The following is a 12,672-nucleotide window of genomic DNA, read 5'->3' on the forward strand; positions in this document are numbered from 1 at the left end:
GCAAATGACTTCAAGACGGGCAATAAATTTCCAGTATTTAAAACAAAGAGAAAGGCCTTAGGAACGTCTTATCTCAGCAAATTGCTCACATGGTTTATTTCTCATTCTATCAGTAGAAGTTAAAATATGGTTAAAGTCGATCAATTCAGAAATAGGTTTTGTCAGGCAAACCTGGTATGTTTTATCAACAAAATTACGAAACAACAAGATAAATATAATTTTGATAAAGGCCATAATACAGTATATTTGGTTTCTTCAAGAATTCTTTTTGCTGTCACATAATATCCTGCTCTAGAAACTTGCCTTTTATAGCATTAACGTGGGCCACGTTAGACAAATTATAAACAGGTTCAGTTCAACTGTGAAGATGTGAATATGGTTGGAGAGACATCTATGAATGTTAATATTTCCAGCAGATTGCTTTGTCATCCAAAGCTAGGTACTGGTTTTGTCAATTGTCAATCATTGGTTAAGCTTGCAAACAATACAGAGACAGACAGAGCAATAAATAATAAGGTGACCATGTCATTAAAGCATGACCTGAATCACATGGTTACTGTCCAAAAACATGTTTTACAGAATGTGAAGTGCAAGTAGTAATCAAAACTTTATTGGTTAACTGTTTTAGCAAGCAGTTTACTCAGAGAAGGGTTTAGATGTCACTTTTTGTGTACTTTCGACATCAGCTCCTAGGATGAAAAGGACAAGCTTTTTCCCTGAATATACAAAATAAATGGAAAATTGGGAAATAGGAAAGAGATTTTGCATTGAGCCAGCATAATACTACCAGGTTACTCTACTTAATTTATTATTAAGTACAACCTGAATAGATTTTTGTAGTGAGGAGCCCAAAGCTGAACACAGTATTCGAGGTGCGGCCTCACCAACACCGAGTACAGGGGCACAATCACCTCCCTACTCCTGCTGGCCACACTGTTTCTGATACAGGCCAGGATGCCATAGGCCTTCGTGGCCACCTGGGCACACTGCTGGCTCATATTCAGCTACCTGTCAAGCAGCACCCCCCAGGTCCTTTTCTGCAGGGCAGCTTTCCAGCCACTCCTCCCCAAGCCTGTAGTGTTGCCTGGGGTTGTTGTGACCCAAGTGCAGGACATGGCACTTGGCCTTGTTGAACCTCATACAGTTGGCCTCAGCCCATCCATCCAGCCTGTCCAGATCCCTCTGCAGAGCCTTCCTACCCTTGAGCAGATGAACACTCCCGCCCAACTTGGTGTCATCTGCAAACTTGCTGAGGGAGCACTCAATCCCCTCATCCAGATCATCGATAAATATATTAAACAAGACCAGTCCCAAAACTGAGCCCTGGCGGACTCCGCTTGTGACCGGCCACCAACTGGATTTCGCTCCATTCACCACAACTCTCTGGGCTCGGCCATTCACCCAGTTTTTTACCCAGCAAAGAGTGCACCTGTCTAAGCCATGAGTCGCCAGCTTCTCCAGGAGAATACTGTGGGAGACAGTGTCGAAGGTTTTACTGAAGTCCAGGTAGACAACGTCAACAGCCTTTCCCTCATCCACTCGGTGAGTCACCTGGTCATAGAAGGAGATCAGGTTGGTCAAGCAGGACCTGCCTTTCATGAACCTGTGCTGGCTGGGCCTGATCCCTTGGGTGTCCTGCATGTGCCTTGTGAGCGCCCTCAGGATGAACCTCTCCATAATCTTCCCCGGCACTGAGGTCAGGCTGACAGGCCTGTAGTTCCCCAGATCCTCCTTCCAGCCTTTCTTGTAAATGGGCATCACCTTGGCAAGCCTCCAGTCATTGGTTAAATTCAACTTTGAATGCAGATGCAGTTTTCTAATAGCAAGGATAATTAAACTTTGGAGTAATTTCTCTGGATGTTAGACTCATTTTCACTCAAAATGTTTGATATGAGATATCATAACCTTCCCTAAAAATGCTTTATAATAGAATTAGGTACTATCCAAAAAGACAGAAAAGAAAAAAAATGAAAATCTGTGGGCTACAGGAGTTAATTAAGGTGATCAGTATGGTCTCTTCTGGCATCAGACCCTGCATCCCTTATAAAATATGTTGGTTTTTAAGGTATCAGCATCATGATTTTCATATGTTTTAATAAGATTAAAGGCTGTACATAGTTAGAAGTGAAAAATAGTTTATGTTGTAAGGCACATCTGGTCCTACCAGCCACTCAAGGCAGGGTCAACTCTGAAGTTGGGTCAGGCTTCTCACAGCCTTGTCCAGTCAAGCTCTGAGTGTCTCTGTGATTTCCAGCCTCTCTGGGGTCCAGTCAAGCTCTAAGTATCTGTGATTCCCAGCCTTTCTGGGCAAGCTGCATGACTGCTTAACCTCACACAGTTTGAAAATTTTTCTGCTATCCAGCTGGAATTTCCCTTACTGCAACACATGCTGTTCCCTTCCTTCCTTCTGCTGTGCACCTCTCTGAAAAGTCTGAATCCCTAATCACCAGTTAGATAGATGACAATAGCAATTAAACCCTTTATCTCATCTCTGATCTGCACAAACCCTATTTCCTTAGCTACTGCTGTTACATTACTGTTCTGTTATAATTATTTTGGTGGTCTGCCACTTTTTCCAGTTGTTAATATCTTTCTAGTACTGGTGGGTCCAAACTGAACACAGATATTGGACCTGGTTACTGGATACATTTAATGCAGAAGTTCTATATAACAGAAATTTACAACAAGTTAAATATTATGTTTATTATGAAATTCATTATGTGCGTAAAGAAGTATGGAATTTAGCTGATAAAAGTTATGGACTGGGAAAAAAATGAAATGGATGGATTAAAAGTGTTTTGGTTTAGAAAATATGTGCATATATTAAGTAAATTTGCGTTCTTATACAACATTTATAGTTGGATATGTTGGATCTGTTTTATCATAGCTATAGTACTGGTAGAGAAGAAAGATTAGCTATAGTACTGGGAGGGATGAAAATGGGAAGGGTATTGCTACATAGTTCCTACTGTAGAATTCTGGGCTCCATCTACATTTTAGTTACTGCTCTGGCTATTTTCTGGATCCCCAAAAGGCTCAAGAAGGAGATAAACAACTAATTTTTCATCCTGCAGCAATTCTGGAAATTCGCAGAAGTGTAAAACATAACTCCGTTGGAATTTTTGATCATACAAGAAATAGTTTTGGGAAATGAAGAGGTCACTGAGTGAATGGCTTTGAATTACAGTGTTAGACTAAGATCTCAAAAGCTCCCCCTTAGCTTGACTTATGGAGTTAAATCCGTTGCTGTATCTGGCATTAACAACATAAATAAATACAGAAATAATGTTTGTGAAGAAGATGGCCTTCATTATTTCAGTTTGTTCATGCTATAAGAACACAGTGTTCATTGTTTCAGCTGCCTCCATGTAGGTGACCATCAAACCACATAAATCTCAATCTGAAGTAAACTGAGAATAATCCAAAGGCAAACTTTCAGCTGCTGCCTAAACATCTTGTTTCTGTCTCATAAAAAGTGAAGCCATGTGCTGACAGTAATATACATATATATGTACATATATAGATACATACGTATAAACAGTGCAAACTTCAGGTACTTTTCATTGCAACTTTTAATAAATACCTGTTATTTGTCCTGTTCTAGAAAATGCTCAGTTAGTATCAAAATTTTCAAAAGTGAGCAGAAAACCCATGCAGGTGACTGGGATAATGAATGAGTAACATTAAGCGTATGTAGATAATCAAAGTATCTAATTCAAGCTATCTGTTTGAAACATATTAGCTGCTTATTCATTATGAGTTCACAGTATAAGGTCTTATCTTCTTTTTCTAACGCAGGAACCCAGGAAATCTTTGTGCTCATTCAAGGAAAAAGAAAACAAAAATTATTGTACGTTGTAGCATTTATTTAGTTGGACTTTACTGTTATTCAAGTCTAATTTCTTTCTTCTTTTTGTGATAGCTATTGTGATAATATCTGTTGAAAAATAGAATTGCTTTTTGGTGGTGCTGTATGTCTGAGCATCAAACATTTTGTTTGATCATTATCCAGGATTAGTAGGTTACTTTGTTTATTACAGAGACTGCATGCTCAGCAGGGAATGATATCACATAGCATTTGGGGATACATGTTAATGTATCCCTTCGGAGAATAGAGAATAGAAATGAATCAACCGTCTTCCTTCACGTATCTTGTTGGGATCTTAGGATGTGGCCTAAAAAGCACTCTCTCTTTAGAAAAGCCTGTCGAAACTTCAGTTTCAAGCTCTTAAGCATGATTTGCTGTGGGCACTCTTGAGAAGAATATAGTTAGACAACTCAAAGAATGAAAGAAGGGTCAAATAAAACATATAAAAATTGGAAATATTATGAAACTTTCGTGATTGATCAAATGTTAGATAGCTTATGGAGCATTTGTTTAAAATTATGCTAAGCAATATCCATTAGAGTAAATAAATAATCGAAATGATGGAAAGGGAAAAGTTTAGGAGCAACATTGTGACTGAAGTACTCATTTGCTCAATCAGGAAAGGAGAAAGCCTTCAGAGAATTGTCAGCATTTTTATCTGACAATTGCTTGCTAAACAGTGGCTTTTCCTGCTGGCTGTCATGTTCCTCCTGTCTTTCCTGGCAAACATATTTTGTAGTACTGCAATCCCATACTGTTCAACACAGGGTTGAACATAGAACGGATGTTGTATAAATTTATGTGTGTGTATATAAATATGTGTGTGTGTACGTATATATGTATGGTATTTGTAAGAGCATATAATTAAAAATAAAAACATAAACAAATGTTTCATTTTTATTGGAGAAACGATATTGAGGTAATAACTAGAAAAGGTTGTCAGTGCTCTCCTGAAATAGAACAAAGTGTTACTTTGAAATAGGATTTCAAGTATTATTCTATGCCTCCTCAAGAAACTAACTCTTCTTATGAACTTGTCAATTATTAGTTTATTTCAGACTGTGGTTTTAGGCATGCATCACTGATAAAACCCAGCTGAAGCTATCTGGCCAGTCTTTATCCTCTCAATATTTTCTGTCCATCATGACATGCAGTGTGTCTTCAGCTCTGAAAAGCATTTTTTTAAAAAAGGAAATTGAACTCTACAGCCCTTCTGCTAAAGCGTATCTTTTAACTTTATAACTAAATGTGTGTAAGGAGAGGAAGGTTCCTATGTAGTCTGCATTTTTTTTTCCAGCAGTATCAATTGGATAGATAAAGGGAGACCTGACACACAGTAGGGCATAGGCTGGAGGTTAGAATATTGTATTTTGAAGTACTTGCTGGGGGTGAGTAAGGAATTTGAATCTGCCCTAATCACTGGGGTGATCTACCTTCACCTCTGCTTGACCTAACTCTCTCAATTCCTTCTCAAACAAATGACCAAACGTGAGACGCTTTAATCCAAAGTTAATGATGTCCTGATGATACGGGCATTTGTTCTTCTTCTTTTACTGTGGTGGAATTGCTCATTAGTTTTTAATGAAAGCTCTGTGTGGATGAGGACTATAGAGCTGAAAGTCAATACAGAATAAGACAAACATACAGGTTTAGGAGAAGGAGTTAGGATTATTACCAGAAGCTAACTGTGGCAAGTTGCTTGTGCTGAGTTGCTAAGGCTGCATCTGGAAAACCACAAACAAATATATACCAAATGTCTGATTTTCCCTTGGTAAATTGTTTATCTTAAAAGTCTGAATCTGGATTTTGATGTCATGATTCATGTCTTTGTGCATGAAGCTGGGATTTCTGCATTGCACTGTATATAAGCTTAAAGTTTGGAACAAATTCAAAATTGTTGCTAAGGCAGAGTGAAATGTCATTATCAGAAGGTATTTCAGACAAAGAGGATGTTGCTTTTTTGTTCTATTATTTTCAGCCAGCCATCAGGTGATCTGTAGGTGAAGTTCAAAGAATTGTTTTGACAGATAAAATAACAAATATTTATCAATCTTGGATGCTACACAGGCCATTGCTTTCTTTTTGTATTATATAATGGTCATTCTCCTGAGGTGCTTGAACAAAGAATACTACTGTTTAAAGAGAAATTGGTAACAATGAGTTTTCCTCAAACTTGGTGGCTTGAGGGACACACTGCTAGACTTGCCTGTTTTCCACTTTTCTTCATGGAAAAAGGAAAAGTGACTATGAGTGGAGTAGAATTCAATCTGCATTTAAAAAGTGGATTTATTTTCCAGACATGTTTTTCCTAGTGCATTCCTGATGTGTTGCTAGCTGCTACTTATGCAGTAATATTTGTAATGTGCTTGAGATTTTCATAGTCATTCTGACTGTTTCTACTTGAACTGATGTTTCTAATTCATGCATAGTGAAAAATGGTTATATGTAGATGAGGAAATATTTTTACTGAGGAAAATGTAATCTTAACTTTTTGAGAGGCTGATTTAGAAAATCGTCAAGGAATGGTGACTGCTCTGTGAAACATCAGATGTAGATCTGGCTGGTAAATATATGGATGGTTGTTATTAATTCATATTAATGATCTTTATATTTTCTGAATGACATCTTTGGGAGACAAAAGACATTCATTGTGTGTAAGAAATCTCATATTTTTCCACACAATATCACTTAAAAGGAATATGCCTTAATATGATCTTTCATATTAGAAGAATGAAAAAACCACAGTGTAATTTAGGAGAGGTTCAAACAGTTAAATCAACAGTTTCTTTAGTTTTTCTATTTCTTTCTGTTTTGAACAAATCCCTTTTTCAAAGATTATTGTTTGTTACCTCACTGATATCAGTGAGAGAGACGTACTAAACAATTGGTGTTTACAATATTTTGGGGGTTTTTTTCTTCTTCATTGTTTAATTTGTTCTATACCTGCTGTGAAATTTCAAAGACAGAAATTGCCTATATCTGTGTGGTTTTGTGATTTCCATAATCAATGAAATCCCAGTGTTACTCTAAACACCTGTCAGGAAGGCATCAATATTCATCATTTCAGAACTAATCTCTTACTTCCTATTCAATCACCCTGGCTCTTGAAAGAAATATTCTGATTGTCTCTTGAAAATCCCTGTTTTAAAAGTGCCCATGTTATTGGCCAGTTTGAGCCTGCTGCTCCGTCTTACCAGTCCTTTGCCATTTTTATGAATTATAATCAGAAAGTTAGTATAAAGTTTATTTTTAAACTATCCTGGCTTCAAATACTGAAAATATTCCTGATTTATAATCACTACAAGAAATTCCTTGAAGTCTTTCTGATAAATTATGTGTTTTGGTTAAATATGTCATTACTGGCACAAAAGGAACCACTTTTAGAACAAATACTCATATCTCAGATTTAGAGTGATGTTTATTCAAGGTCATTACAATTTTTTGCCCAAGGAAGGCAAATTAAGGGAGGGGTCAGTAATTATATTACATATATACATACCAATCAAGTAAAAATGCTTACATGGGGATTTTCAGAGAACCTTTGAAAGTAAGGTGTTAAACCAGAACACAATTTTCATTTAGTCTTTGAGAAATTCACAGTTCATCCCATACATTACATATTATTTCCATTACTTAAATCTTACATGAAAATATTAAAATCTGAGCCTAAATGAATTAAAAATGAAAACAATTAACAGTAAAGTAATTTTTGCAAATGTTTTTAATTTATACTAGCTTGTAATAATAAAGATGCAATGTTTTTTCTTAGACTGTGCTCTGATTGAGAAAGAGAGGTGGTCAATCCTCAAGTGAGTGTGCATTGAAGCCTGCTAGGGAGCAGCATTAGAAAGTGCTGTGGATAATCCAGACACTTGAATCATATGAGCATCTAAAACTTGATTAATTCCTCCCAAGACTGACATGTAAAATTTTATAAAAAAGTGTATTCTCAGCCTGATAAAGAACATGAAAGACAAAACTGAACTGGAATATATAACTCCTTGGGTAAAATTAATGCTAAGTAAAATATTACTGTAAATGATATAATGATGTGAAAATTCCTGTGATAACTAGGGAATCAAAGTATTGTCAGTATTCAAGTTCACTGCTCCACGCTGCTTTGTGAAATAGGATGTTCAGGCTTGGTAAACTGTAAAGTGAAACTATTTGATATTTTGAAATTCAGAATTATGCTTCTTGAATTTTGTTTCATTGCGTTGAAATATAATTATATTTAAAATATATTGACACACAAAAAAACAAACTACTTTTAAAATGTTTGGAATATTTTTTTGGTTTCATATTAAAAAAATTAAATAAACCTGAAACTATTTTTGTTTTTAACTTTTGGAACTGAAAGTGAAAATGCCTTTAGCCATGCAGCAGTGCGGACAAGTTTTTCATTCAGACTCAGCTCAGCTTTGCATTTTAAGGAAATGTAATGTTAGTGTACTACCAGTTGACCAGAGATGAGCTCAAAGGTACTGGTCTGTTGTAAGGATGCTATGGCCAATGTTTTCAGGCATGAAAACTGTAATATAAAGCTCTTGCGATTGCATGTCTAGCAGGCTATACTTGGAGTCTAATATACAGAACCCAAGCATCAGCAGAAAATCAAAACCATTTGTTCCTTCAGTGGCTTTCCTGTATAAAAGCAGCAAATTAAAAGAATGAAAACACTCTACTAAGTTTGCATAGCTAAATAATTAAAAACTAAGAATGAAAAAAAAAAGAGGTAAAGTACGTAGAAAAGAAGGAAATTTTATGGTGCACATATGTCTACATTAACCTTTCAAAACTGTGGTAGAATAACACTACTAATAGTCCTATCTATTAACATGCATCCAGGAAATTGAAGTATTCAGGCTAGGCATGCAAGTTCAGCTTTGCTTTCTCATAATACTATGTAACACATGACCAGAATCCATTCAATAAAACATCCTTATAGGAAAATAACTTGAAGTGAAAACATGGTATTGCGGTAAGAAGCTTTGGATAAAGCTGAAACTTTCAGAAAATTTTACAACTTTTTTCATACTTCCACAATTCCCTAGGCAAGGTTTACCTAAACTAGTGATAGTTACTCATATAACGTAAGGAGATTTTTCTTCCCAAAGTGAGTGAATGACATGAGTGTTTAAACACAATATGATGTTAAAGTTTGATGGAGAATTCAGGTTTTAACACACTAATCTATTTGAAAAGGTACCCTCTTTATTGGTAGTGGACATTCTACTTTGAATGTTGTGGAGTGTGTTTTTCATGATAAAAGGTATGTTTGCTGATTATTGTGGTGTTTGTAAGCAGGTAATTTTTCAGCATCTGCTTTTCAATGATTGTTTGCAATGAGAATGATTAAAGTAGCTTCATGTCAGGGTGGAACACCATGATTGATGCTATATCAAGAGTAACATGGAATCTCCTAATGACTTTAATAGTGTCTATTTCTTTGTGGAATTTCTTTTCATTTTCTTAAAACAACGGGAACATTACTGACTGTATAACCTTATCCCCTGTCTCAGGTCTCCTAGAAACCCTGAGCAGAAGATCATTAAACGAGTGATTGCTCTTGAAGGGGACATTATTAAGTAAGTATTTTAAGCCTTAGTCTCTATGTCTTTATAGGAATAGTGCAGCTTTTCAGTGGATTTTAAATCAGTATCCTAGACAACGAGAACTTTCTAGTATTTTCTTTCTATCTATTCTTAACAGGGATGTCAACATTGTACCTGTCTCCTTTTTAATGAGAGGAGAAATGCTACACAAAACTGCTCACTCTCTCATGAAAGGTACATGGGTGCAAATAATGCTTGTTTCTTAGAATATCTCTGTCACGAATCAAGGCAGGTAATTGTACAGCATATTTTTGGTAAGATTATAGGGCTGTGATTTTTCATTTAGAGAGTCCAGCTGCTGTTTCATACTGTGGTTGGCAAATAAAAATAGGGGTTTTTTAGTTTTTTTTTTATTATTATTATTTGTTTCAGTTTTTTGGGGTTTTTTAAATTTATTTTATTTTATTTTTGAGACAAAGAACCCTCATAGATGACTGCCTTCACTGTAGCATATAGGAATCTATAGGGAATATGGTGGAACTTATTTGGAGTAAATTATTCTATCAGAAAAGAAACTGTAGCCAGAGTAGACTCTAGAGTACTTCAAGACTTGGTTTACTCTGACAGATAGACTTTCCTACTGGGGCTAGTTTGAAATAAATTGCTAATAGATGTAAATCAAAAGTTTTTGTGGGAACAGTATTATTTTGATGAAAGTGCTTGTTTGAAAGGATTTCTTTTTCCCAGGTACAGAACAGAACTGGCATAGAACTGGGAGGGTAAATCCCTAGTTTCCCCCACTGTGACATGAATGACCCTGAGAGCTCTCAGACAATATGGCAGACTAAGACTCAATTCATTTAAATAATGATTCTTGCTCTGGTGTAGTGAATACCTAAGAAGTACTTGGCAGCTGCAATTCAAATCAAGGATTTGAGTGCGGTCTCAGTGAGCCCTAGTTAATAGCAGCACTGGTGGGCTTTTGGGCTCTATGGAATAAGTTTGTGTCTTTTTTTTTTTCCCTCTTGCAGTTGGTATAATTTCTGTTTTATTGAAAAATTCTGAGTCATCTCAGTTTGAGAAATGAAAAAAAATTCTGACATTTCTGTTGAAGAAAATATCTGAAATAACAGACACCAAGAACATAATTTGATGTCCAAAAATTATGGACATCTACAGCTAAAACTAGCTATCTGTTTAAAGAACTAAAAACATAGGAGTAGTGTGTGCTGCAGAGTGATACCTTTTATAGATCTATGTCCTTGAGAAGGTACTTATTCCTTGAAGTAGTTGATATTAGTGCTGTAATTCATATAAGTGATAAGGCTGGTATTTATGATTCAGTATTCCTCATTCATTTCTCTAGAAATGTCAAAAACAGATAGCAATATAAGGCAACTTCAAGCGTTACTTTTCACTTTTCTATATTATTAACATATTTGTCTGAATTTTTGAAAGTGAATGTAGTTTTTGATAATACAAAAGATACTTAATAACAAATTCCAGCTGTAGGAAATTAATTATGCTGTACATTCAAATGCCTTAAGAGTCTGAACTTTTCATTAACTTCTGTGGGTGTTCTTGGCCAAATGGACAAAGGTGTGGGGCATAATAGCTGTGAGAGTGTCTGCAGAATACTGATGAGCCTGTAGGTTAGTGAATCACTCACGGGTACAGAAGACTGTACAATGATCCTCATTTGTCTTTGGTAAAACAGGTTAGATGAAATTATTAATAGAAAAATTAATCTCAGTAACTCGTATGTGCATTTTTTCTATTTGAACGCATGAAAACTGTCCCAGAGCCTTTTGTTTTAACTGTAGAAACTAGTTTTTAGCTAAAGAATAAATTATTGGACTCTCATAACTTGTTAAGATTCTTATTACATATTATTGTCCCTTAATTGTGTGTGTGTAGGAAATGTAATACTTCCCACTTTTCGTAGCACTAGGCTAAAGCAAAAGCTTAGATAATAAGATAAAGAGCAAAGCTGGCAAGATTTTTCTAAAATATGTATTATTTTTGCAATGATACTGCAAGCAGGTATGTGACTAGGATATTTGTGACTGAAACAGACAACTGGTAACTGAAAGCATGTGTAGAAAACATAAATAGAAGATTCCGACTCATATTTGATGTCTGAAGACAGTCTTTATTACAAACCAAAAAGAATTCATTTTGATATCTTAAGATTTTATGTCTATATATTTTTATATATTGAATTACTCCTGATCAGCATACAATGATGCTCTGAATGAAATTGAAAGTAACATGGATCATGTACAAGAATGTATCTGGAAGTATGGGACTCTTCCCTATTGTTCTGACTCTTTTTTGGTATGGGTGAAACGTGATGAAAAACTAATGGCCTTAAAGGAACATTTGAACATCTTCATTCCTAGTATCAAGTCTTTGAAGCGGAGTATATATGCCTGTATGCTAAAAAACCTACTTCTTTAAGCCTTTTTTCTGCTCTGTTGATCAATCAGAATTGCTTCTTGCTGAGAAAACATCCAGTCCCACTGCAGAGAAGTTATTTCAGTTCCAGGGTACAGAAAAGTGGGAATCATCAGTTAGATATGGCGGGGTTCTAGCACTTATGGGGCTGTTTGTGGGTACAATTGTTTTACAGAGAGGTGGTGGTTATACAGAGAGTTGTGTTGTGTTGAACATTTTATCTGGAAGCTCAGTGCAATGTACAAAGTCTATCCGTTGCTCTGCAAATTTTGCTTGGTGTCATGTAACAGAATTAATTAAGACATGCTTTCAATGGTGAGTCTTCCAGTCTTCCATTGTGAAGAAACATTTGCAAATAATTGTGAGTTGGAACATATTTGTATTTAGTGTTCCATGAAATAGGTGATAGACAATATGGTCTGTGAGTCTGTAGTTATGCTTTCATAAATGAATGAATTATCTTTATTTGTTCTATTTGGTGCATGATTAGGGATATTTTGTCAAAAGAATGCTGTGTTTTCTCATGTTATCATTGAAAATAAGTTAGTTAGCATTTTACTGTTTGTTAATTACTGAAAGCAATAAAAGATCAAACAGACAGAGCCGTTAGTACCATAGGAAAGGTTCCTTATATTTTGACTTGACTTCAGGTATTATGACTCCACAGCAGAAAAATCTTGTTTTTCAGTTCTTCATTTCTAAAAGCATTAAAGAAGATAAAAATTGTGACATTTTGAAAATAATAATGACTGACTTTTAGTTTTTGAAAAGGAATGTAAGTGAGAGATCTAT

At 35.6% G+C, this 12,672-nt stretch overlaps 1 protein-coding gene across 2 annotated transcripts in view; it reads left to right on the forward strand.

Annotated features, from left to right (window-relative positions):
• The window catches only part of IMMP2L (inner mitochondrial membrane peptidase subunit 2), a 485,257-nt gene that overhangs the window by 315,395 nt on the left and 157,190 nt on the right, over positions 1–12,672 (forward strand). The window contains exon 4 of one of the 2 annotated variants that reach the window (XM_059816789.1): positions 9,391–9,456. The exons of the other annotated variant lie outside the window; for it this stretch is intronic. Coding sequence (XP_059672772.1) covers positions 9,391–9,456 — 66 coding nt within the window. The remainder of the gene's footprint in view (positions 1–9,390; positions 9,457–12,672) is intronic. 2 annotated transcript variants of the gene reach the window in all.

Source organism: Gavia stellata, chromosome 4 (genome assembly GCF_030936135.1).
Source record: "Gavia stellata isolate bGavSte3 chromosome 4, bGavSte3.hap2, whole genome shotgun sequence".
Classification (NCBI taxonomy): Eukaryota; Metazoa; Chordata; class Aves; order Gaviiformes; family Gaviidae; genus Gavia; species Gavia stellata.